This window comes from Coenobita brevimanus, chromosome 1 (assembly GCF_032717465.1).
Source record: "Coenobita brevimanus isolate Jiangsu-jjx chromosome 1, ASM3271746v2, whole genome shotgun sequence".
NCBI lineage: Eukaryota > Metazoa > Arthropoda > Malacostraca > Decapoda > Coenobitidae > Coenobita > Coenobita brevimanus.
This window is the reverse complement of record NC_136954.1, coordinates 69,898,791-69,926,504: the sequence shown is the minus strand read 5'-3', so window position 1 is coordinate 69,926,504 and position 27,714 is coordinate 69,898,791. Positions and strand designations below refer to the sequence as shown.

Genomic DNA, 27,714 nt, shown 5'->3' with positions numbered 1-27,714 from the left:
CACTGAAACACCACCGCACGTATATCAACAGTATTGTACGATCCACTTCGGGATGAAACACAATCAATACCACAATCAATACCACCACACATCTCACGAACAAGTAATATATTGAGAACCAAAATACCACTTCAAAAACATCTATGGACTGTGGACATATGTATCGATGTAGAGAGCTAGTATTGTCTGTTCTACCATCAGGCTACGGGAAACAGGCATAAAGTACGAAAATTCCCTTTAAGTTAAAGTGACTGTACTATACACAATGTCAAAGCCTCACATGCATTTATAAGCCTTTGTGATACTGGTGGTACATTAACTGACCTCTGAAGATGTTGCGGCTGCTGTGTTGGTTGTGATGACTGTATGTTTGTTGGAGGGAAAAGGGGTCGCGCTCCACAGGCACCTCTACTTCATCTGTAATAGTAATGGTTGTACAGTTACACATTTACTGCATCTGGTAATGGTGGCTGCTACATATTTACTGCAAAGAAAAACTTCGATTATTCCTGATGACATAACCGTTGTATTTTAAGACAGTACCGTTTGGTACGGGGTTGGATATTACCAATTTTGAACCATGTTATCTGACACTAATCTTACACTTCAGTCACCAGGCAGTGAGAAATTCCCACGCCAAACCTTTACACGCATCTTCTAATACATATATCTCTCTCTCTCTCTATATATATAGTCATTTAAGAATAATCTCGACTGAAATCACCGATTCCACACCGTCTAAACCATCATGAAATTGTTTCAATAGTGACAAATATTATACCCAAATACTACAACCACTAATTTATTTAGCTTAGGAGAGGTTTTTCGAACCGAGGGAGTTACACATGGCCTCCTTTAAGCCCTTCACTACTAAAGGTCTCTTCTGTGTTGGTTCAATCGTTAGTGACAAGAATATCAAAATAAGGTGACCGGATTGAAGGGTTCAGTAATTGCTGTTACTCTTCATTATTCTTTTTCTTTGACAGGAGGATCTCTAATACAGCAGGTAACTATGGGAAGAATGGAAAACAAAATAAACTTATAACATTCTTTGTGCAGAAAGTGTTAAGACAAGAGGGTGGGTAAATCTAAAGCAAACACTAAGCCAAAAGTAACATCAATTAGAATCAAGTTAGCCAACACCTGACCAGTGGAGAAAGCCACTGTTTGCCTCCTTTCACTCCTCCTCCTCCTCCACCTCCCTCACTAACATCTTTCCTTCAGTTCCTCTTCACCTTCCCTCCATACACCCCCCTCCCACAGCCACATCTTCCCTCCACTTCCCCATTCACCTTTCACAGACGCCGACGCCCCCCTCACATCTTACCTCCACCCCATCCCCCCCTCACTTTTGCCCTCCACTTCCCCCTTTCACATTCCCTCCACCTGTGTGTGTGTGTGTGTGTGTGTGTGTGTGTGTGTGTGTGTGTGTGTGTGTGTGTGTGTGTGTGTGTGTGTGTGTGTGTGTGTGTGCAGCTACGGAATCGCACTCTTATAATGGGCCAATCCATCTCATCCAGACACTTCCCTTAACCACCCTGATTGTGCAACAGCGATGACACAACTCACAGTGACGAACCAAATACTGTTTACACTTACACTTTCCCGCTCCTTTTACAGATGGCGCCGGTGCCTGTAAAAGAAATAGTCAAGGCGGGATGGGTGATTATAGCCACGCTAGCTGCTACTTCACCCTGCCTGACTGAAAGTGTGACGGAAAACGGAGACACCCATGAACTCAACCAAGGCACACTCGATGAAAATACTCGTGACTCCTCAGATAACACTGGACGCGATCTTAATGCGCTTCATTTCACAACGAGCGACAACATCACACTTATCATGGACTGCATCAAAGCCATGAACTCGGCCAACAGGGAAAAGTTATTCATCGCTCAGGGCAAAGACCAAGTATTTGCCTGCGAAACAAAATCTGGGATAGCTCATTTTCGTTCTCGCCGGTCAGCAGACGAACAAGACACAACAGAAGATCTATCTGAAGGGTCCTGGGATCCCAAGAAAACGGGAAAGGAACCCGTACAGCGTCCCCAGGGTCCACCCATGCCTCGTCGACAAAGTGACTCCACTAAACATTTATCTGACACATCCAGCTCGCAGGTAAGCGAGGGAAGGGAGGATACCACCAGTGATGAGAAACTTGAAGCAGCATCTATCGTGGCTCCGAAGGTCGTACCCCCGGTAGCTCAGAGAACCGACAGTAGAGTAACTCCAGCGGAGGAAAGGGATTACGGGCACGGTCAAGGCGGAGGTTACAAAGTGGTTCAAAACCCAGGATATTTCAGTCATAACCTCCCCTACCACAAGCCGCCAAGCTACTACCCGGCAAAGTACAAGGGTCCAGCGTACAGCCCTTACGAACTCCAGGCCATGGGGAAGGCAAAGTTTAACAAGAAGGTGAAGTACGGAGATGACCCGGTGAAGGAATCCCAGAAGGCGAAGTACCACGACAGCGGGGACAAACCCCTGGCGTACTTCGGGGGTTTTGGTGGAGGTGGTACGGTGGGTTATGGCAAAGGGCATGGTGGTGGACATGGAGGTGGGTATGGGCATGGCGGAGGGGGACATGGTGGGGGTGGCTATGGTCATGGCGGAGGGGGACATGGTGGGGGTGGGTATGGAGGGGGACATGGGGGAGGAGGTTATGGACATGATGATCATGGAGGTGGGTATGGAGGGGGTCATGGGGGAGGAGGGTACGGACATGATGATCACGGAGGTGGGTATGGTGGGGATCATGGGGGAGGTTATGGTAAGGGACATGACGACCATGGAGGTGGGTATGGTGGAGACCATGGGGGAGGTTATGGCAAAGGACTTGATGATCATGGTGGGGGTTATGGTCAGGATCATGGTGGTGGCGGATATGATGATCATGGTAGCAGCTATGGGGGGTACGATGACCACGGCGGTGGTTATGACGACCATGGCAGTAGCTACGCAGGTGATCAACATGGTGGGGGAGGTTACAAAGACGAACAAGGAAAGGCATTTGAGTTCAGCGTGTCCTACCCTGAGTCGGACCACAAAGGATCAAGTCAGGACTACCACGAACCAACACATGGATACACGCAGGAGTCCCCAACGTATAGTCAAGTGGCTACGCCGGGTTATGAACCAGTAAAAGCCCCGGCGCCTAGTTATGAAGCGCCTGCACCAAGCTATGAAGCACCTGCACCCAGCTACAAACCACCTGCCCCCAGTTATGAAACCTATTCCCCAAGTTACGAACCACCTGCGCCAAGTTACCAACCTCCCGTCCAAAGTTACAATGCACCTGCACCAACATACCAAGCACCTGCACCAAGTTATGATGCCCCGACGTCTGGTTACATCGCCCCAGCTCCTGCGAGCAAACCCAAGGGTCCCATGATCGAGTACATGGTGCTGGACGACCCTTACAACACCTACGACCCGAGTGTTGATACAGACCTCAAGAAACCAGACTCATATAGCAGGAAAAGTCCCGAGGAAGGCGTGCTTGTCGATGATGATTCCTCGAGCACGCACGGCAAAGGTGATGCGAGTGAAAGTCCCAAGGAAGAACGATCATCTGCTACCAGTAAAATGGCCTTCGACTTCCCATCCAGGTATCCCAGCAACCTGAAGCCCCCGAACTTCGACCCCTTTGTTGATCTGTTTGCGGAATTTCGAGGGTAGCTTACTGATGAAGGTTCCTCAAGCAAATGAAAGTCAGAAAGAAGAATGATTATCAGCTACGAGAAAAATGGCCTTCAACTCCTCCAGGTACCCTAGCAACATGAAACCACACAACTTCGATCCCTTTACTGATCTGTCTGCGGAATATCGAAGGGGCCTTGTCAATGAATGTTCCTACAGCAAGCAAGCAGAACGAGGGCGATGTAAGTGAAAGTCCCTACAATGAACCATTATCGGATTCAAGTAAAATGACCTTCGACTCTCCCTCCAAGCACCTCCAGCAACCTGATGCCTCCAAACTTCCACCCCCTTACTGTTATGTTTGTGGACTTTTAAGGTTGGCTTACCAATGAAGGTTCCTTGAGCAGGCAAGCAAGCAGAGCAATAGTGATGCAAGCGAAGACCCGACGAAGAGTAATCATCAGTTACGAGTAAAATGGCCTTGGACCTTCCCTCCACCTACCCTAACAACCTAAAGCTCCCGACCGTTGACTCCATTCCTGATGAGTCCGAGGAGTTCTGAGGGTAGGAATGTCTCATCACCATTCCTGGCGTTCTCATTATCTCACCTTTCGTCTCATAATCCTTCCTCTACTGACGGAAGTTTGTCTCCAGTACCTCGCATCTAAGGTTTTTCTCTCTCTCTCTCTCTCTCTCATTCCTCGTTCACATCACTCCTATTCCTCCCTCACATCATCTCCCCCCTGAATTCTGCTTTTCCTCCTCTACTCTTAAGTCGCATCTTTGACCTCTTGTCTACCCTACTACTTTTAACCATCTTCATTTTCGTCTCTGTCTTTCCCTAGTTCCTCTTCCTTGCCCTTCTCTGGCCTTTTCCTTTCCCTCCTAACCTCCTAAATCTGTATATGATGATGGTGGTGATAGTGGATGATGATGGTGGTGATGGTGGATGATAGTGATGGTGGAAATGGTGGATGATGACACTGGATGATGATGATGATGATGATGATGATGACACTGGTATTCAAAGGGTTAAGCCTGTATACCCTCTAGTAACCCTAGTCTAGTCTGTAGGTTAAGATGCACTTCAGTACCATGACTAATTCTGTATTTTATTTCCGCTACTGCCTGCCGGTTTTACTCAGTTTATAGATGACCTCCCTCAGTGAAATAATTATCCACACACACACGAGAGAGAGAGAGAGAGAGAGAGAGAGAGAGAGAGAGAGAGAGAGAGAGAGAGAGAGAGAGAGAGAGAGAGAGAGCAAAATTCCCTTCACTGTTCACTCCACAAAACACCTTCCTCATACATAATAAAAAAAAGTCTACAGGAACTAAGAATACAAAATTAGGTCACTGTACTGAAGGGTTAAGTACACGATACAAACTTTATGTAAAATTTCTGTAACTTCCTCATGGCTGGACCGTGACAGGTAAATCTCATGTTTTTGTAGTTCCTGTATTATTTTTGTACGTGGTATTTTGCTGTATTGTATTATGTTGGTGTTCAATAAAGGAATTTTGGAACTGATTACTTGGTTTGTGTGTGTGTGTGTGTGTGTGTGTGTGTGTGTGTGTGTGTGTGTGTGTGTGTGTGTGTGTGTGTGTGTGTGTGAGAGAGAGAGAGAGAGAGAGAGAGAGAGAGAGAGAGAGAGAGAGTGGAAGTGTGGCAACCGTGTAAATGGTGACGTGGCGTAACACATATATCTTACCCTCGCCTGCTTCACGCTATGCTTTTGGTAGGTAGATAGATAAACAGACTGGTAGACAGACAGGTAGACAGGTAATGACAGAAATGGGTACTGACAGGAATATAGAAAGATACTGAGATTCACAAAGGTAGACAGACAGATAGCTGATTACACAGACATATAGACATAGGTAAGTAAGCAGATACAAACATATATACGTGGGAAGACAGACAGATAGATAGATAGACAGATATACTGAAAAATATGGCAGTGACTGTAAAGGGAGGAAGGAAATAAGAGGAAGGAGGGAATGACGCAAGGGGGTACGAGTGGGTGGAAGGAAGGAAGGAAGCCGAGTAAGTCAGAGGGACGTAACGAGGGGAAGAAGCGAGGAAGGCAAGTGGGAGAGGAAAGGGATCACGAAAAACAGCAAGTAATAACCCAAACAGGAGAAAAGATGCACACTAAAACACTACCATCTGAGGGCACTATCTAGCTAAGTCTCTCTCTAATTTTTCCGTTGTACTTGAGTTCAGGATTCAAACGGGGGAAAAAACGACATAATCATAACTGGAACTAAAACAAACCATTAACTCTCTCTCTCTCTCAATATTTTTCTACTCCATTTACAACTATCCACTCTCCTTACATCTCCATTCACTTTCTCTACTTTCACTTCATATTTAAAAACCTTCTTCAGATTATTACTTTATTATTATTATCATTATTATGCAATATTTATCCATATGCTGAGACAAAGACAGGCAGATGGAGAGAATAATGCGAACTTCTGTCCCCTACTGTACACACACACACATACCTGACAAATGCCACTGCTGTGCTATCCCAAGCCGTCACCTCCACCTCCTCCCTCCCTCAATATATTCCTCCATCCACCCACCACTTCCCACACTTTTCTAACACTTCCTCTTCTTCCACCTTTACTATCCTCTATATATTTACGTTTCCTTACCATCTCCTCGAATCATTCAAAACTCCTGGGCCTGTCCGGGATTTGAACCCGGGACCTCCTGCACCCAAAGCAGGAATCATACCCCTAGACCAACAGGCCGCTGAGTTTCGAGCAAGAGATTTTTATACTTGTTATTGTCAACCCTAGAATTTCAGACGAACAGGAATTTATCAAAAGCCAACGGGCCTGTCCGGGATTTGAACCCGGGACCTCCTGCACCCAAAGCAGGAATCATACCCCTAGACCAACAGGCCGCTGACACAAGTGGCTAGTTTACCTGTACCTACCATTAAGTCCACTGGTTTTTAGGAGTACTTAACGAGTCAAAAGCTACACCCGGGCCTGTCCGGGATTTGAACCCGGGACCTCTCGCACCCGAAGCGAGAATCATACCCCTAGACCAACAGGCCGATACACTATCACTGGGGGCAGGCACACCACATCCGGCGTGAACCCCTGCCAGATGCGGTGTAAACAGACCTTCGTCACAGTTGTAAAAGTGTCCACGCGGGCCTGTCCGGGATTTGAACCCGGGACCTCTCGCACCCTAAGCGAGAATCATACCCCTAGACCAACAGGCCAGTGCATATGTTAGTCTCGTCTTCGTTACTAAACACGGGTAATAAGTAAGAGAAAACACGAAATGCACTGGAGAGCAGAAACACGACATACACCGAAAAAGGCAGAAAACACGAAATCCGCGGATGAAATTAGCAGAACACGAAAGATACTGGAAAAAGTAGCAGGAAATACGAAATACACTGAAAAAAGTGGAAGAAAACACGAAATACACTGGAAAAAGTAGCAGAAACACGAAATACTGGGAAAAAGTAGCAGGAACGCGAAATACCCGGGAAAATGGTATACGCAAAGTACATCGGGGAAGAAACAGAAAAAGAATGACTATGAAAGTGAAAATATATAACAAACTAGAAATGACTCCCGATACCAGTGAACGGTAATGGAGACTGGTTACTGCAAAAACAATTACAATAAATAAATCAATGAAAATAACTGTTGGGAGGCTCTTGGGAATCATTAATATTTTTTTCCTTAAGCTTCTCTAGACACTTCAATGCCAGACACAAAGGGAGACTTGGTTTCATTATGTCGTAGCTAGATGATACTCTCTCTCTCTCTCTCTCTCTCTGCACCGACATCACACTTACCCCATACTAACCATATCATCACCACCACCACCAGCAGCCCACTCCCTCTTACTTATCATCATCATCATCACTACCCTACTCCCCGATATTTTTCCGCTATCATCATCATATATCCCCTTACGAGTATTTTACAATCTTCCTCCTCCCCCTCTTCGACCTCGTTCCCTACCACCACCACCACCACCACAAGCACCACCACCACCACCACCACCACCACCACTATCATCACCACCACGATCATCATCATCATCCTCGCCGACTCTTCCCTACCACCACCACCACCACTACCACCATCATCATCAGCATCATCTACCCTTCTCAGCTTGGTATGGCCGCTGTGGACCCCCCCCCCCCGTGCAAGTCAATGACCCAATTCCTTCACCACCACCACGACTTATCTTTATCTTTTCTATAATGCAGGAAGAGCCTCTCGTAGGGACGGGCTTAATGAAGGCTATTATCTTACCCCTGTAATTCGAAACGTTAGTCTTATGCTGAAGAGAATAAGTAACAGGAACAAAATTCTCTCTCTCTCTCTCTCTCTCTCTCTCTCACACACACACACACACACACACACACACACACTAGAGATGGACATTCTACGTGACCACACAACAGGAAACTAGAGTTAGTGGATTAGAACTGTACTCGAGGCTGACATGGATATATATACTTGTGTGTGTGTGTGTGTGTGTGTGTGTGTGTGTGTGTGTGTGTGTGTGTGTGTGTGTGTGTGTGCTTCGTCTCCCGCTCCACTTTTCCTGGATCAAGTTCCTTTTCATTACTTCAGCATGTACGTACACCCGTGTATGCGTACGTATGCATGCAGACATGTACGTTATGTATGCTTGTATATTCTTATATGCAATGGAGTGTGAATGTACTGAAGTGTTCATACTGTACATCTGTTTGCGCGCTGACGTATGGCTGCAGGAATATATATGTCTATCTATCTATCTATCTATTGCCAGACGCATCAATCCCGTCTGGGGTGGCCACAAACAAATCGCCTCCAAGTCACCCTGTCCCCGGCCATTTCACAGCCCTGCTCCCAACTCACACCCCCCTCTCTCAATATATATGTACGGCATGTAAATAATTATATTCAAGTGTATGCATGCAATGTTCGTCTACTTAAGTGTACCTTAAATATATCGTACATTATATTATACAAATTATATCTAAAACACAATTATGCTCCATAATCAATACTCATAATACATTCAATCATCTACCATCCAATTCCGCTATCTGATCGTCTATTATCTGAATCATGAGAGTGCAGGCAAAAATAGGCTTTGATTTTTTCATAATTATAAACTCTCTCTCTCTCTCTCTCTCTCTCTCTCTCTAACAGGGTCGCCTGGGTGAAGCACATGACGGTTCCTGCTTCCGGGATGCGTGTGTGTGTGTGTGTGTGTGTGTGTGTGTGTGTGTGTGTGTGTGTGTGTGTGTGTGTGAGAGAGAGAGAGAGAGAATTACCTAATTCTCAGGGGGAAAGACAAGGGGAAAGAGCGAGAGAGCGAGCGAGAGAGAGAGAGAGAGAGAGAGAGAGAGAGAGAATTACCTAATTCTCAGGGGGAAAGACAAGGGGAAAGAGCGAGAGAGCGAGCGAGAGAGAGAGAGAGAGAGAGAGAGAGTGTGTGTGTGTGTGTGTGTGTGTAAACATGACACATGCCCTGTTTCACCCCTCAGGCCTCAACCGCCCTCCTATAGGCCTACATTTTCGTCTGTTGAGGAAGTTCCCTAACACTTTTCCTTAAGTGATTTATTTTGATTATGCGTTCCTATCGTCTTCTGTGTTGCTCAAATCATTCTAATATCGCCATACTCTGCACAAGTAAGGTATAAAATTACATTAACCTGCCAAATCCACAAATAAATCGCTGAGGAAGAGGTGTTAGGGAGCTTCCTCACTGAACGAAAATACGAGACCTACTGCTCTCTCTCTCTCTCTCTCTCTCCCCATCCTCCTTCTCTTTCCTTTTCTCCTCTTCCTCTCCTATTTAATGTCTCCCTTCGCTTGCTCCTCTCACTTTCTTACTATCTCTCCCTCCCTTCCCCTCGTTTTCCTGTTCATTCACCTTATTTCCTCTCTGCACTTTACACCATTCCTTTCTCTTTCCCTCCATTTCCTCTTGTTTTCCTCCTCTCTCTCTCTCTCTCTCTCTCTCGTTGTTGTAGATTTTTCCACCTGACACAGCTCAGAGTGGCGCCACACTCTCTCTCTCTCTCTCTCTCTCTCTCTCTCACATATATATGTACTTCCATTACCACTCTTCTCCCTCCTCATTCCCTTGTGTCTCATCACCCCCCCCCTCCCTTCTTTCCCTCCTTGCCTCCCCTCTCTCCCTCCCTCCCTCCCTCTCTCTCTCTCTCTCTCTCTCTCTCTCTCTCTCTCTCTATATATATATATATATATATATATATATATATATATATACTGTATATTATGGGAGATGGGGGGATTATTACACGCGAGGGAGAAGAGAGAGCAAGAGGGAGGTGGGAGAGGGAAGGAAAGGGAGTACGTCACATGAGGGAATAAAGAGGGAAGAGGGGAAGGTAGAGTGATGGACAAGAGGAGGCAGGATGTGAGGAGGTGGGAGGAAGAGGGAAGGCATTGAGGAATGAGACAAGCGAACAGGAAGAAAGAAGAGTGGTAAAGGGTATTTTATATATATATATATATATATATATATATATATATATATATATATATATATATATATATATATATATATATATATATATATATATATATATATATATATAATATAATATATATATATATATATATATATATATGGTTCCGATTTCAGAAAACCGTCAGACTCGTTATTCAGTGCAGAACCACCACAGAGGGAAAGCACTACATCAGCGAGTGGATGGTGGATGTCCCCACCTACCATCACGTCTGGTCCCGTAATTTACAACTTGACAGAAATTTCCTTGCCCCGTCTATCTCTGTCCTCTTATTTGCTCCTTTTTCCATCCCTCCCTCTCTCCTCACTTTCCTTTCACACCTCTAACCCTCTACCTCCCCCCACTTCCCTCCTTCTTCCATCCCTCCCTCACTCCTCACTTTCTTCCATTTTCCTTCCTATTTTCTCGCCTCTTTCCTCCTACGCCCATCACTCCCTCTCCTTGTTCTCCATTCTACATATCACTCCCCCCTCGCCCCCCCCTCTCCTCCTATCTCTTCCCACGTCTTCTCCCTTCTTCCCCGCCCTCTCTCCCTCCCACCCTTCCTCCTACCCTACCTCCCCCCCCCCATCATCCTCATCTTCCCTCCACCCTCATCCTCCTCTCACCCTCCCTCCTCCCCCCCCCTCCTCTCTCTAGTCTCGCTCTCTCCCTCTCACACACGACACCACACACTTTCCTACTCTCAGTCGCCAACCAACCACACTCTCAAACAGACCCCTTCCACAACGCCGCATCATAGCCCCTCACTCCACAACACACACCACAGCAACCTTACCACAACCACACAAAATCATTATATTTATACGGCACATACAGGCACTTCATCACAGCACTGACCACGCTTCAACGCAACCTTAGTACAGTACCAAGGCCTATACAACCACACCAACTCATTATATACACACTAACGCACCCCACCACACCACACATAACACTCTTCAACGTAACCTTCCCCCAAAAAAAACACGTAAAAGTCTTATATACATAAATCTGCTCTTGGAAAATGTGAAGGTGTAAGATTTACGAGAAAGAAAAAATCAACGCATCTCACCAACAACGCTTCAACGCAGTCATCCTCCCCCCCCAAAAAAAAAATAGTAATTCTAATACATAACAATATCGCCCTGGAAAATTTATAAGGTGCAGTAAGTCGGTGAAAAAAAAAAATATATATATCCGTCCCCAAAACCACACTAACTTCATAATACGTGGATATATAAACTTGCTTTTGGAAAACATACCAATTGTATAAGTCAATGTACCTACAGGGAAAAAATATATAAATGTAGAAAAATGCATGAAAAAAGTGTATAAAAAAATGCATATCTGAAAAATATACGTGTGGAGTTATACCAAGTGATGAGTTAAAAACAAAAATGGCTGCGTGCCGTAAGAAAGCTTTCGTCAGTGAAGATTTAACAGCAATCTAACTCGCTTTTAAATCGTCCTCCCAGCTGCTAGACTCTTTCCACTTTAACTTGACGAAAGATCCTAACACCCTTCAGCTCAAGTGATGGCCAGGTGGAGGACTGATTTGACTAATAACCAAGGAGACTCAACCCAACATCATAATTGAAGCTCACGGAATTCCACGTAACCGCGGCTTAGTACTTCAGCTGAGGGTGTGGTTCAGTTGTCATATGGACACTAACCAGCAGTAGTCACCAATACCATGACTAGTGAACTACTAATAGGTCTGGGTAATAGTGAAGTGACCCTTGAAACAACCACAATCACAACTACCAACACAGACCAGGCAGATATGGGGAGTGCTCGAAATAATTCACTCTTCAGAACGCTGTGTGAGATAGCGGGGGGCGGCTCGTGTAGTGATCTGTTAAATAAAGCAGCGACCCCTTCTGACCTCCCAGTAAATACCGTGACCCCGGCTGACCTCGTGGATGACCTTAGGCTCTGGGACCCCTCCAACAGAACCAAGGGGCGTGGGACTTGGGAGGAAAGTGCTGGAGGGGAGGAGGAGGAAGATGAAAGATTGGTGTTCATCTTCAGCGCCATCTTCACCCTCACCTACCTCGCCTTTGGTTTCCTGTGCTGTTGGTGTTACTGGGCGCATCTCAGGAGGAAGATGGAGGTGGGGGCGCCAACGGAGGCGAATTTGGAGGAGGTAGTGGGGGCACAGGAGGAAGGAGGAGGAGGAGGAAAAGGAGGAGGCAAGAGGAAGAAAGAGGAGGTCATAGTGGAGGAGGAAGGCAACGAGTTCATTGAGGCCAAGTGTTGTTAGAGAGGTGAGTTGATTGACGAGGGTTTCGCTTTAACTTACAGACTAGCTTTGTTTGGTATGGTATTTATCTTTCCCTACAACAAACAGCCTTGAATGAACACACAGGTCTGCTGCTGTCTGCTTTCCATCCTTTGAGTTACAACCTTTATTAAACCCTTCACTACAAGGCGTCTCTTAAGCTGAATAAAATCACCTGGTGGTAGCGAAAGTCAACTAAGACGAGGATAACCTTTACGTAGCCTCTTCACTACGGCCTCTCTCAACCCCTTGAACCCGGGAACGTATTTATTTATTTTCTTGCATATTTTTCCTATCACACACTCTCACATCCTATATAACACTTGGATTCATCTATACTGACAACTCTTCACACGTCTGACGCGGGATTTCTGCCAAGCTGAGAAAAAATATTACTTTTATTAATAGGAGATTGGATTCCCTTTACCCTGCTGCTCTTTATACGGCTGCTTTAAATACTATCACGCTGTACGGTAATTTAAATAAAGACGTTCAAAATAAATGAGCATCGGTTATAGGAGACTGGATCCTTTATGGTTGTGTGTGTGTGTGTGTGTGTGTGTGTGTGTGTGTGTGTGTGTGTGTGTGTGTGTGTGAGAGAGAGTGGCTTTGTTATCTCCGTGTCGCAGATAATATGTCAAAGGGGCACCACACCACCACCACCACCACCACTACTACTATCAGTACCACCAGCACCACCAAACAATAAAACAGCAGAGGAATTGCTAAACCCTGGAAGAATGAACAGAGAAGTTAATGTTGCTAGTGGCCGTCCGTAATTCTTAGAATATAAACGAACAAATAACAGTATATTCCTGCACCAAGAAATCATAAGTGGTACACCGACGCAACCAAATGATCACAAACAAAAAGCATCAGAGACCACATACCTCAGTCAACGCCAAAAAAATTTATGATTTAGTGTTGCATGTCTTGTTCTCTACCACATGAACACTTTTAAGGTCTCATATGGCTACCGAATTCTATGGCCTTTGTCTCTTACATAGACTCAAAGACAGCATACGTCTGGCAATGCCCAAAGAATTATTTTGTCCTCAATCCGAGTCCAGATCCACCTCAAGATCTAATCAATTCTTCCTTGACCACTAGCCTATCTGTCCACCAAATTCAGTGAAATCCAATTAACAACTTTTTGAAATATACTGTACAAGATCTGACGGACAGACACGGGTGAATACATAACCTTCGTCCAACTACATTAGCGGGGATAAATACCTGTACGGTGCCAGCTTTATATAACACAACCAGCTAACAACACCAGATGAATATACCCACACCATACTAAATAATTATACTGTACACTTAATATTCCAGTACTAATAATACCACCAGCATCATATGGTACACGTAACCATAATACGGGAGTGCAATGCAGCGTTATCACTCCTGGCCAACACATTCATTTCATAACCAAGTGCAAAATTAATGGTGGATGCACGGTTCATATATTCTAGACGCCGTTTCTGATATTTCTTCTTTTCCTCAAAACGTTGAGAGAGAGAGAGAGAGAGAGAGAGAGAGAGAGAGAGAGAGAGAGAGAAACTGTATCAAAAATGGATACCTGGTTTCAACTTCTGGGCAACTTATGAGATGAGCTTCGCCAGGACCGTGCTTCATATCATGGTAACATTGGTTGTAGGGCACGTGACAGACCGATGATAGGCAGACAGATAGACTGGTACACTGATAAACCGAGCCAGATAGATATAGAAACTGGTTGACTGACAGATAGACAGACGGACAGATGGATTGACAAACCAAGACAGACAAACACAAACACCACCACTACTACTACTACTACTACTACGCTGAACAATATCACCTGAAAGTAACAAGAATAAATACTAAACAAAAATACTGTAGGACTTAGAAAACACACACCGTCTCGCTCCCTTCCCACCCTTCCATCTCATAACAGGTTCTTAAGCCTAACAAAACGGGGAATTGAAGCCAATATTGTATAAGACCGACCCTATACTAGATAAACGAAAAGGCATGTGGAGTTAGGTTGGGAGAGAGAGAGAGAGTACCGAGGAAGTACAGGAACACTGTAGAGTTCCTTGGAAAGATAGACAGACAACTGAGCACGTAAAGGAGCGTTGTGGAGTTACTGGGAGAGACAGACTGACAACTGAGGAAGTAAAGGAGCGTTGTGCTATTGATGTGGATGTGATTGAAAGTGTTAAGAAAAATATTCTAGAAAGGGTTTGGCCATGGGAAGAGGATGGAGAATGAGAGACTGACTAGGAGACTATGTGAGTGAGGTGGAGGGGGTGAGAGGGAAGGGGGAAAACCAGGGATGAGATGGAAGGCTCGAGTGGGGAGTGTGGGTGTATGGTGGAGGGGGAGGTGAAGGATGGAGAGATGGAGTGGAGTGATATATAAGGGAGTGGGGTGTGATATGGAGTGACAACAGCTTCAAATGGCAGAGGTCAGGGCACGGCGATGCGATCTGTTAGCAGCAACCCCTTATGGGATTCAGGCGTCTGGCTATAGATAGGTAGATAGATATATTGACTGACAGAGACAAACTGATACAGACAGACATAGATAGATACATTATACCCCTCCAACAGTAAAATTAAAGCCGACGTGCAATGCAGCCGCCTGGAAATAGAAGTAATAAACTGAATGACATTATAGTATACCGCTCTCCAGCAATAAAATTAAAGCAGGTCGGACACTGGCATAATAATAATAATAATAATAATAATAAAATGAAGAAGGATACATTATAAGGCTAAAAAAACACATACCACTCAAATACATGATATACAAAAAGGAAAATACATGACATCGCTCTCCAAGTCAATTACATGTCCACTCGCCTTCCCTGTGTCTTTCAGCGCTTCTTCGTGACTAGCATTGTATTCGGGTGTTAATCTGTTGTTACAATTTCTTTTTCACGACAGGCAGATGGTAATTTTAGGCCAAGTTAAGGTGAAGAGAGCATAGACCATCAGACAGTTCTACATCCTTTCCGTAGCACTTCTTCGTGACTAGCATTTATCCAGGCGTTAATAAGCTGTTAGGCACTCATGACGGACAGATGGCAATTTTAGGCCATGATAGTGTAAAGACATCATTCCCGTAGCACTTCTTCATGACTAGCATTATATTCCGGGGTTAATCTACAGCTACAAGTCATCACTCAAGACGGAGGGATGGCAATTATTGGCCAAGTTGGAGTTATTGTGATAGATTAAGCACTAGATTAAGATGCTAATCACGAAGAAGTGCCATGGAAAGGACGCAGAGCCACGGTACCGTCTTATTCTGCCAGTGAACCACGAAAAAATAATCTGTTAGGACAAAAATTTGGGCCAAGTTGAAGTACAAGGAGTATAGAAACATTATTATCGTTGCTCTGGCATGACGGGACCGGCCTATGGTATCGTATAAGTGTGGTTTAGGCTTGTTTTAAAGGTGACATGTCTTCTACGCAGCCCAGCAGGGTTATGTGGTGAGATGGCTGTGGTAGTTATGGTGGTAGTTGTGGTAGAGATGGTAGAGGTTGTGGTAGAAATGATGATTACTGAGGCAGGGACCCTGTTACTTGTTGCAAAAATTGTGGTATGTGTGGTAGGAACAGACCTTAGTAGTTGTACGAATAGTAGTGCGTGTGGTGAGAATGGTGGTAATTGTGGTGGGAATGGTGGTTGTAGCGGTAGGAATGGCGGTGGCTGACTCTTTAGATTACACAACTAAGAGTTTTCACCTGGCAAAGTTTCCCAATTAATTTCAGCTCATCTTACGGTCCGGTGTAATGGGATTAGAGGGGAAATCTGACTATACCCTTTTCACTTTAACCTGGTCCAAACTTTCGTCCCTGTGTAGCTTATTTCACGTAGCTCAGTGGCAGAAAAAGACAACAATCCAGCCCCGCTTCCTTTCCACTGCACCTCTTCGTGACTAGCATCATATTCTAACGTTAATCTATTGCTACAGCTCAGTACTCATGATGCAGACGGAATAATTTTACACCAGGAGTGAAAAGAGTAACCAAGGTGATTCATTCCATCCTCAACCACGACTTTTTACACCGGTATGTAGGTTGTGAGATGCGGTCCACTTACACCTACACCACAACTATCATTATTCCTAGCACAACTACCAACATTCCTACCAAAACTACCACATTCCAACCACAACTTCCAACATTTCTACCACAACAAACCAGCTACAGTGGTATACGACCCATGTCCACTCCACCTCTCCCGCTCATATACTCCTCCACTCCACACTCACTTCACTTCACTTCCCATTCCTACTCCTCCACTCCCCACTCACTCACTTCACTTCCCATTCCTACTCCTCCACTCCCCACTCACTCACTTCACTTCCCATTCCTACTCCTCCACTCCCCACTCACTCACTTCACTTTCCATTCCTATTCCTTCACTCCCCACTCCTATACTCCACTCCCCACTCATATACCCCACTCCCATTTCCACTCCCACTCAAACACTGCTCCACTTTTTACCTCCCCTCACGTCGTCCTCCACTCTTCTAGCATTGCAAACAATAACGTCCCCTTACCGTGTTACTCACTTGGGTTCACATGACAAGACTGTACCGCAATTATTTCCAATCCTTTTAAGACTTTTTTTAAACTTTTGGAAGAGCGAGTTTTAAGAAATAACATTACGTAGGAGATTGGTGAGTCAAATCGAGACACAGAAGAAAAGATGGAGTAAGAGAGCCAATAAGAGAGTAAGAGAAGAAGAGAGCACATGAAGGAGTGAGAAAGTGAAGAAGTGCATGAAGGAGTGAGAGGGCAAGGAAGGTATAGTAAGAGAGTGAAGAAGAGAGAAAGAGAGGGAGTGAGAGGATGAGTCTAGAATGAGGGAGAGTGTAATAGTGAGGGAGGCAGTACGAGAATGAGGGGGGAGAGTACGAGTGAGGCTGAGGGAGTGAAAAAGGATCTGGGGTAGAATGAGGGGGAGTGTAACAGGATGAGGAAGCATTAAGGGAGTAAGAGTGAGGAAGTGAAAAAGAATCTTGAAACAGAGTGTAACAGAGTGAGGAAAGCAGTAGGGAACGAGAAAGACGCAGAGAGGGATAAAGAGAGTGAGTGTGGATGAGGAAGAGTGAGAGGGAAGAAGAGTATCGGGGAATGTTGGAAAGGCTACAGGCGATCCAATGAAGAGGCAAGACTTTTTTTTTTTTCACTGCAAAGAGCCACGCGACAGAAATCGGACTAGAAAATGTGCTGGGAAAGTAAACAAACGTGAGCCAATATCGAGATTAGTTCATTTCAAGAAGCCACTTCATTTTCACGATGCCTGGACACACTGCGTTTAAGTGGGAAATACAGGCTGATTAAGGTAGTTTCTGAGAAGACAAGCTGCATACGGAAATCACAGGAGTATCAGTTAACTCCTCCATTAGAGAGATGGATGTTAAAGGGTACAGACAACACAGTTATTCCCTTCTAACCCAATTTAAAATGAAATAAATGCAGCCGGGAGCCGTATGCTAATCGCCCACCAGACAATGCTGTTGGCCAAGTCCAAGATTTTGGTCATATCTTGATACCCTGAAGGTCTCATGTTGATAGCTCAAGCCATCCATGAGATATAATGGTGCTAAAGGTGGCCGATAAAAACTACTTGACCTTTGGCAGCCATTTTGGTGACCTTGACGCTGACCCCGAGTGTCCATTTTCGAACTCGGGCAAGATTTTGGCCACATCCTGATACCCTGAAGGTTTCATGTTGATAGCTCAAGCCGTTCATGAGATAGAATGGGAACACACACACACACACACACACACACACACACACACACACACACACACACACACACACAAAACAAAGAACCTCCTCAATAAGATATTCAAACATGATGGAACAACATAATAAATTACAGTACTTACAGATCGGGAAATTACAGTTTCACAAAACAATCTTTAAAATTCCACAACAGCACACAGAAGTAACCAAGAAACCAAACTGCGGGAATCATTAACAAACACTGTACCTCAAAGCAATCACTGGAGTTTACCATTATTCAACTTACCAAAACAGTGAGCTGAAGTAAAAAAAATAAACTAACACGTTGGGATTCATTAATATCTCGAAACCACAAAGGCAAAAAGGACTCTGCGCTTCAAAAATTAAAACATTTTATATGGTCTTGTAGAAAGGGCATATCCACGATTGTAGAATGTGGGGAAGGATGTCCACTAAATAAATAACCTCAACTCAGGATGCTGAGAGGGATATTTGAATATATTGTTAATCCATCCATCCATCCACCATCCAAGCCTATGCTGCCCCATGAGGAGCAGAGAAGCCCGAGGTTAGGCAAGTTGATCCTGACATTTAAGATGACACTGACCAGCCTCACTCATCCTTGAGTGGCATTATGTGAGCAATAAACCCCAACGACCCCATGGATATTAACCTGCACCAGCGCAGTCCGACTGGAGCACCTTAATTATCCACCTAACCACCAGGCGCCATAATTTGGTTATATGGTTACCACCCACCGTGGTAAATGGTTTCCTGGTGTAAGGGAAACCATTTGACTTGTCACTCAGTGTAGAGTCAATCATAGGCAGAAAGAAGGGGAAAGAATGAAGGAAAGACAGACAGAACAGGGAGTGTATAGTCACCCGTAGGCAGAAGGAAGTGGAAAGAATGAAGGAAAGAAAGACAGAAGAGAAAGGAAGGACGAGAGGAAAGGACAGACACCCAAAGCAGCACTACATCGAGTGAGTGGATGGTGAGCGTCCCTACTTACCACCTACAAAAGTATGCAATATTTGTTGCATGGTGTGCCCACTGAAGAAGGAAAGGGAGGAGGAAGAGGGTTCCAAACAAAACAAAACAAAACAAAAAATACATCAATAACACCTCCATCCATCCATCCATTGCCAGACGCCATGTATCCCAAACGGGGCGGTCAAGGGCTTAGAGTTAATTGTTTTACAGGGAGGGGCACTAATCCTCCACCAACCCCACTAAAAGGGCAAAATTTGCAAGCAACTGCACATTTCTCAGTTTCCTTACATTACAGCAAATACATTATCTGTTTATATCTGGTACTTCCAACAAACAGGCTAGAGGGCACACTGAAATGTCTCTCACCCCGTACTGTTACCGTGTTCAAAACCAAACCCAATCTCAACCTTTACTGAAATGATTATCTGGCCATCCAGCGGCTCTACACCTGTATTTCTGCAGCTGTTGGACTACATCATTTTAAAGGTCTAAATAAAAAATCTGAGGAACAGGTCCCAAGATACAAGGCCTAGGTACTGGCACAGAGAAATTTTCAGACCAATAGGCTCCAAGAGTGAGACTGGTTATGAAGTGGTAAAAATAATAATGACACAAAGGAAAAAACAAAGCAAAATATTTTCGTTTTTTGGAATAAAAATGGTTGGATATCCCTCTGGGAAACCACAATAACGGTACCATCATTGTGTATAGAACTTGTACAATATGGACTTACCCTAAGTTCGCTCTGTAGTTCTGGGATTTCCATACATGGATGATGACTCATTGAAGTAGCAACAAACTCCAGTAAACAACAGCAAACCAGAGGCAAAACCACAGTCGGATTCTATGCTCAAAGTTAGGGAGATCCATCGTTTGTGCGGACAACTGCAGAGTCATCAGCCTTGGTTCAGATCCTCCCAATACCTGTCCACAAGAAGCAAAGTAAGCTTTAGTTATGGGCATTTTTAACCAATTGAAAATAATAAAAGGAATTTTAAAGCTTAAAGACATTATACTTAATCACTTATTGATACCAGCACTTCTCACCTACGGCAGTGGACTAAAATTTAGGTCACAGGGTAAATTCTGACGCTAATCTCTTTGGCTGTTTTCCTCACTGCTGTCCAACTCACTTGAATGTAAATTAAGTGAAATGCAGGACAAGGGCAACAGCCTGCACAGCTAAGGTGCTCTTCTCCTGCAGTCCACAATCCTCCTTTTGAGGGACAGGTAATGAGCTGAAGGATGTCTGTATAGGGAAATTTGTATAACCAGGCAGCTATATTGGTGTCATGTTAAGGCATTCCTCCCCGGCACATATTTTAGTACAAGACTTGGACCTACTTATATAAACCTGAAAGTTGTAAAAGCCAATACCAGTTTACCTTTTAAGGCCACAAGGGGTTGGGTTCCCTTAGTTCACAGTAGGTATTAACCCTCTGAGTCTAGGGATGTCATTTCACATTATGCTTCCCCGTCAATTTTATTCAGCTCTAGACAGACTTTTCAGAATGGAAGGGTTAAATATAACCTTAATACAACTCCTTCAGTGTGACACGCCTTTCATAAGTTCTACACAATCATCTGGTACAAGCAAGAATAAAGTAACAGGGACATCAACCAAATTAAGAGTATTAAATCTCTGGGTGTTCGACTGTTATCACGTTTTCAAGTTTCTGTAAATAAATGGTGAGTCATTCTATTGATCTATATTTAAGACTAAACTGTCTGATTCTCTCTCTCTCTCTCAATATTTATAGTAAGACTAAAATTCACCTTTTTTCCATCCAGCTCTCTCTCAAAATCAAAAGTATGACTAAAAATTACCTTTTTCCATCCAACTCTCTCTCTCTCTCCAGATTAAATGCTCTCTTTTTCCACCCTAACAGCCTGTCACACACACACTGCCTTTGTTGCCGTCCACCGTCCCACCGCTCGCTCGCTCTCCGCTACCTCTGAGGATGAGGGTAGGCTTTCTACGATGGCACTGATACAACCAAGACGCTCCACTGTCCGGCTATAAATACATCTCAACTCCCTCTCTATCACCTAAAAGAAGGATAAGGGACTGAAGGAGAACAACTTCATCCTGCAGTCCACTGAGCTCACAATCATCTGAGCCTGGATTTGCACCTACTACTACTACTACTATTCCTACTTATCAATTCCCTGTACAGTAGTAAAGATTTTTTTAAATTTAATTAATGACACAAAGTGGAAAATTTGTGCAATATATACAAAGTGGTATAAAAAAAAAAAAAAAAAAAGCCCTCCACTAGAAAGTCTCCTTGGGGTATAAGTAGCAGGGACGGGACAGTCGCTGATGTGGCCGTCTCTGACACCACATACAGAATATAAATAATCATCAGCAACAGGGTGAGGAAATTTTCGATAACAGTTTCTGCCAACAGTATTATTACAGTAATTTATGACGACATGCAACATCATTTGAATCATCTATCTGAATTCAATTATGACACCACAATCATAATGAAAATTTAATGTTCTATCATGGCTCAATTCTAAAATTTCATTCAATACTATAGCAAATGAATCAAAGTTGTACACAAGCCTACACATATCCTACAGACTTTTGACAACATCAGGCCAAATATAGTGTTAAGGAATTATGCATAGGTTACCAAGCACCAAAACTCAAAGAATACCTCAGCTAATGCTTAAGCGAGGTAGTAAGTGTTATTATATAACTCCATTTGTAACCACAGAGGAATAAATGTTACATGTATTTTCACATATTCAGCATAAATCTGGAATGAGTGAACCTATTTATTACTGGCTGTATTGAATGTGGAGAAATAAATCTTCTGTATATATATACTGGTTTGTATGACTAGCCTATTTATGCCATATTACAAACAAGTGCGGTGGTATGTGGTGGTGACCAACATCCACACACTTGATGTAGTGCTGCCAATTCTTTCTTCACCATTACCACTCTTTTTCTGTCTGCCTTCCTCTCTACTCATTCCTCCAATCCTTCCTGTCACTTTTTATTACCCTTCTTTCCACTTCAGGTGGCTCCACACTTCAGTGACAAGCCTAATGGTTTTTTGTAACCCAGGAAGCCATCAATGCTGGATGATACGGTAACCAAATAACTAAATAATGGGGTAATGTGGAGCTTACCATTGTGTCCCTGTTAACTAGATACTGAGATCCAAATGCACTGGCCATCCAGGAACCAAACCTCCACACCCTTCCACATGTTTTGCTGTGGTGAGGCACTGTCCACCACAAGGGAAAATCTGTTCACTCCACAGGATGGTCCTTTATGGGCGGCTGCTTACCTGTAGCTGATGGATCTACTCACCCAGACAGACCGGGGTTATTCAAAAAACAACAACGTGTAAAACCCTTGTGTTAACCTCCCTGGCCTGATCTCAACTTGCCTATTAAAGACCAGGATCCCACTAGATTGTAGATGTGCTTCCTAATCATATAGCCTACTAAAGAGAGGTAAAGCACACACAGGCCTGATACAGTATTAAAGTTTAAATTTATAGAAGTTACAAACTACTAATCGTGTGGTCAGTTAACTGTCGGGGACAGTGTATGAATAGCATGCCATGCACTCCGCATGCTTTTCCATGCGTACAACATTCCTGCTACTGGTAACGCTTTTGTCCACAGTGCACTTAGAATCCACATACAGGAAATTTGCACATATTTAGGGTCAATGTAATACCCAACATTACCTTTGTCACTTGTAAGAATTAATCTACTGAATTTTCTTTCTCTGGACAAGGAAGGTTCATAACAATCAATATTATTTCTGATTAATTTTCACAGAGCTATTAGTTAAAACTAAGAGTACAGCTGCCCCTCAGTTTCATGGTCAACCTTACCAAGAAACGGTCCCTAAAGATAGATGGAAATACTGTAGTAGGGTATGCATACCAAGGAAAAACGACATAAATAAAACATATAACCTTGAAAATGTCAAGCTAAGAATACTTGTTATATAAAAAAAAAAAAGTGCATGCTTGTCTGCCTGTTGAAACTGAAATAAGGACAGTGAACCCAATGTACAGTACATGGGTATCAGTATGCCACTCTGATTCTGAAGCAAAACATATTCAGTATGTTTATCTTGACTGCAGCATTTGGACAGAATCAGCAATTACAAACATAACAATCTCAAAGGAGAAAGCGGACTTCTAATCTAATAACCCAGCATAACCTACCCAAACTTAAACTAATCTTTTCTAACTCAGCTCACCCCAATCTAACAAGAGATGCAGTGAGCCTGACAAAAACGGAAGAATGTGGGAACAGTGCAGAAAATTATGAATTCACCCAACTCTAATGAACTTCAAAAAGTCTGCAAAAACAGTTCTTATGTTTCATGTTCAGTCCAACAATGTTCAGGTAAAACACTGGCTGAACATGGTCCTGCAAATTGGCAAGCTCATTTATACCAGTATCTGTATCGGATGGGGAAAATTATCCAATAATCGGATACATACAGTATTGCAATCGGCTGATTAACAATAAAAATGAATGAATGTTTGTTTCACCCAATGACTACCCTCATAAATGTATATAATCAACAAATACAGTATATATTATTTAATCATCACCGTCTTTCTTGAACTTTACAAAGTTATCGCTGAATTTGGCCATTACGTGCAAATCTAATTTTGTTCAGCTGATGTTAAAGGAATATCTGGATTAGTAATACTGTACTGGTAGGTCATAAAATTATGTATACAGTATTAATATATTAAACATCGAAATATCACAATACCTTTAGCTTCTTATTTGTATTTTCATTTTAAAGAAGATATAAAGTGACTACAGTACTGTACCTTCATAATTTACAAAGTTATTAAGACACATTAATACTCAGAATTTATGTCTTTGCCATCAGCCAAATACCTGTATTAGAACACGTACAATTAAACACATAAGTTTTGTTTCGTTAAAAGTACATAACACTCAATCATTAGACAAACAGCAAACACAACTCTAACTTCCTGAAAAAAAAAATAAAATCAAAATTAACACGTAAGAAATATATAATACACACAAACTTCTGGTCATTACTGGAATAATGAAATGCAATAATTATACTGAAAAAGTACTTGGTTGACTGGCAATTAGCCATAAAATGAACTAACATTTACCGGTACACTTAAAAGCTGGTATCAGTACCGGTAACATCTTGGTCATTAGCCACCTACAGGCCAAACCAGCCCTCAGAATTACAGTAATGTACAGAGGTAAAAACAGACATACTAATCACTGAGACTCGATTAACTAATAGTCAAGTATTGTCCCTCATATATATCATGATTAAAAAAACATTCAATGAAATAATGCATGAATGACCACGTATACAGCAGGTCAACGACATATCTGTACTGTACACAGGTAGGAGTTTAGTAATTCAGTGCAGTGCATCAGACTCCGTACCTGATACCACATGGGAAGTAAACAACTATTACACAAGGTCAGAAGTTGTTTTTGAAAACATTGATTTTCCAAGATGCTTCCTTGGCCGAGGCGAGGCACCACAAAAAAATTATCTAGTGCATCCGTGAGTTAAATTTAGGGAATAAAGGGGTTTACTCTTTACATAAAGTGCTAAAAAATCAACAAAACGCGTTTTTCTTTTTTACACACACACAACCAACTTATCATGACAAATGCCAATGGTCAAATCCTGATTCAGAACTTTAACCACCTAATGTCCGTGGCTTCAGAAATTTGCGGGCTCCCCTGGCACGCCCCAGGGCCATTTTTTCAAAGCTTTAAAATTGGTTTCTTTTTCTTACAGATGTGAAGAGAATTGGCACAACTGGCAATGCACTTTTTAGCTTCCTGAACCCATCCTGTGATTCGCTATAATTTGCGGAAGATATTCTAAAATTACTGCGCATGTGCCATTTACAGGTAAACATATGGGTGAAAACATGAGAAAAATTGACTGTCTGAGTGCTTGGTACACTACAGTAGGATCTTGTAAATGTACCAATGATCTCTGTTCCCTTCCTACAGGTTCGCAGTTTCTTATAGCTCACACTAATACTGGCACGTTTATGGTAAAGCGTCATTCGACGCCAGCGGCCACTGAGAGGTTAACTTTCATGCTGGACAATTACGAAAAACAAATTTCTAGGCTAACCCTGGCTCAGTGCTACCTTTCATGGTTGACTGATTTAAGAAAAAAAAATCACTGGCTAAATCTGCTCTATACACTCTGAAGGGGAAAAATCTTTACAATGTAAACATAATCTAAAGAAATTCCAATATTCTGACTGAAGAACTGCACTCTTTGACCCTAAACTCCCATTACTCTGAATGGAATGTGGATGGAGAAATAAACATACTGGTAACCAAATCTAACAAAAGCAGCATGAACTTCAAAACTAAAATTACCAGCATTCAGCCCTCAACTTAACCTGGCATCCACTGAACCTAACCTTACAATTTTTCCAGTCTAACCTCAAATAAACCTTTGAAGATAACTATGTCAAAGTTTCATTAAAAAAAAAAAAATCTGGTGGCAATAGCAGGGAACTATCATTCTACTGATAATGAAAGTGGCAATAAAACGAATATTAACAAAAACTTACTCATGTTAACTGATGAAGTTCATGGATGTGGATCCCTAGATGGCCCAATGCTCCTCTCCTGTCTTGGGGTGATGGCCGCGTCCCACCAGATCTTCATCACATCATCTTTCATCTCTTAGGATGTATCTGAAAATAAAAGGATATTATTCAAAAGCCCTCTCCAGCACCACCCATTATTAATTGAAAAGAACGGATACTGAACTCTGCAAGATATATACAAAAAGATATGCGAGTAAAACATCTGCATATACAAGACAATCTTCGAGGGCATTAACACCATAACAGCTTATACTCAATATTGCTAAACTGGCAGAAATCCTGGGCTCCAGTTGATGTCAAACTCACCAGGAGATATAACAGATGACTAGGTGACAGACACTAAAGCAGTAATACTGGTAACAGGTAAAGAATAACAAATTACGTTCACAAATCACCTGCCAACGCGTCACCAACCACCTTCCCACGTGGCCGTCTTCTTCTTTTTCTATAATCGGCCACCGTGGCCGCGTGGCGGTGACGCCAAACAAAAATATTAAAAAGCGCTAGACATAAACTTTAAAACGCGCTAAACTATAACTGAACAGGTCAAATTGTCGTGCAAAAAATGGGCTAGATATTCAGTAAAATCTATATCGTTAATGAAGCTGCTGATATTCAATGTTCGCAGATAATAATCACTTAAAACATGTAATTTGTATCAAATCACACGTAGGAAATATATCATCCTAGCATTATACTGAATTTTACACTTTGAATACTACCTTGTTGAAGTTTATGGATTATTTGACCTTGAACTGTCAGCAAAAACAAAGAAAATTCAGTCCGCTTAATGATTATCCCTTAGATGACAAAAGACCACTTCCAGGCAAAGTTGCATATTATCACTGAGAGTCGTGATATTCAAGTGTACGCCATACCAAACCCAACTCTCCCAGTAACAGAAGTAGTTGAAGCAAAACCTCATTTGAATGTGAGCCCAGTTCAGCTCAGGCAACTAAGTACCTTTCTCCTGCACTCCACCATCCTTCTTTCAGGGAGATAGGGAAGGAGCTGAGGAACGTCTGTATGACCAGGCATTGGAGCCACCCACCTATACCGATGTCACCACGTGAAGGTGCCCCTCTCCAGAGCACCGCAGCTCGTCCACAAAGTACAATACAAAATGCACTCGCATATTAAATCATTTCTTCTACAATGATAAGTGCCAGTAAGGTCATTTTGACTCCTTCTCTCTCATTGTTCTCCTTCTACCCTGGTTTTATCATCTTACTAACCCCTTCTAACCAATGACATATCTTTCACTTTATTTTTCTATATCTGTATATCTTTATTCACCTTAGGCTATTAGAAGTTAGGGTTTTAGACGTCTTTTTCAACCAATTCTGTAAAGCAACCCCCCCCCTAAGATTGACCCCTTCAGTCCAATGACATTTTTTTGTCATCTCCATACCATTACTTTCAGCTTTGGAGAAACTATGAATCTGAGGTTGGATACAGCCTTCACATGCCCCTTCAATACAAGTCTTCCCAAAACTAAATAAATCATCTGAAAGGAGGAAAATACATCATCGGATTGAAGGGGTTAATAGAATAATCTGCCAGTGCAAAATTATGATCACTAACCATCTGATCCTTTCTTGCCATCAGAAGCATACGGACCCGAAGCGAAACACGTAAGGCGAAGGAATGGGCGCCGGAAGTAGGCGAGGAAAGGGGATAGCTTGCTCCCCTGACTTTTTATATGGGGTAGGGGGCAAACGTGGGATTTGTCTCTCTCCCTATATCTTCGCGAACTCATTACAGATATGCACGACTAATAGGAAATCTGAGTACAAATGGTACGGTATGTTATTTTTCACAAAAGCATGCCATCATAATGTCTAGCTGAAATAAATGAAGACGATTTTAATTTTTGGCATCGCCAC

General features: G+C 43.0%; 1 protein-coding gene and 4 non-coding genes across 5 annotated transcripts in view; 1 reads left to right on the top strand and 4 right to left on the bottom strand.

Moving 5' to 3' along the window:
• Positions 1-661, top strand: part of LOC145402975 (uncharacterized) — a 28,569-nt gene extending 27,908 nt beyond the window's left edge. Inside the window, exon 9 of the mRNA XM_080274851.1 lies at positions 611-661. Coding sequence (XP_080130977.1) covers positions 611-661 — 51 coding nt within the window. The remainder of the gene's footprint in view (positions 1-610) is intronic.
• A 5,669-nt stretch (positions 662-6,330) lies between these two features.
• Positions 6,331-6,402, bottom strand: TRNAP-UGG (transfer RNA proline (anticodon UGG)). Its single transcript has one exon. It is a non-coding gene; the product is annotated as a tRNA-Pro (tRNA).
• An 83-nt stretch (positions 6,403-6,485) lies between these two features.
• TRNAP-UGG (transfer RNA proline (anticodon UGG)) lies at positions 6,486-6,557 on the bottom strand. Its single transcript has one exon. It is a non-coding gene; the product is annotated as a tRNA-Pro (tRNA).
• An 84-nt stretch (positions 6,558-6,641) lies between these two features.
• Positions 6,642-6,713, bottom strand: TRNAP-CGG (transfer RNA proline (anticodon CGG)). Its single transcript has one exon. It is a non-coding gene; the product is annotated as a tRNA-Pro (tRNA).
• A 99-nt stretch (positions 6,714-6,812) lies between these two features.
• On the bottom strand, positions 6,813-6,884 carry TRNAP-AGG (transfer RNA proline (anticodon AGG)). Its single transcript has one exon. It is a non-coding gene; the product is annotated as a tRNA-Pro (tRNA).
• Positions 6,885-27,714: the final 20,830 nt, after the last annotated feature.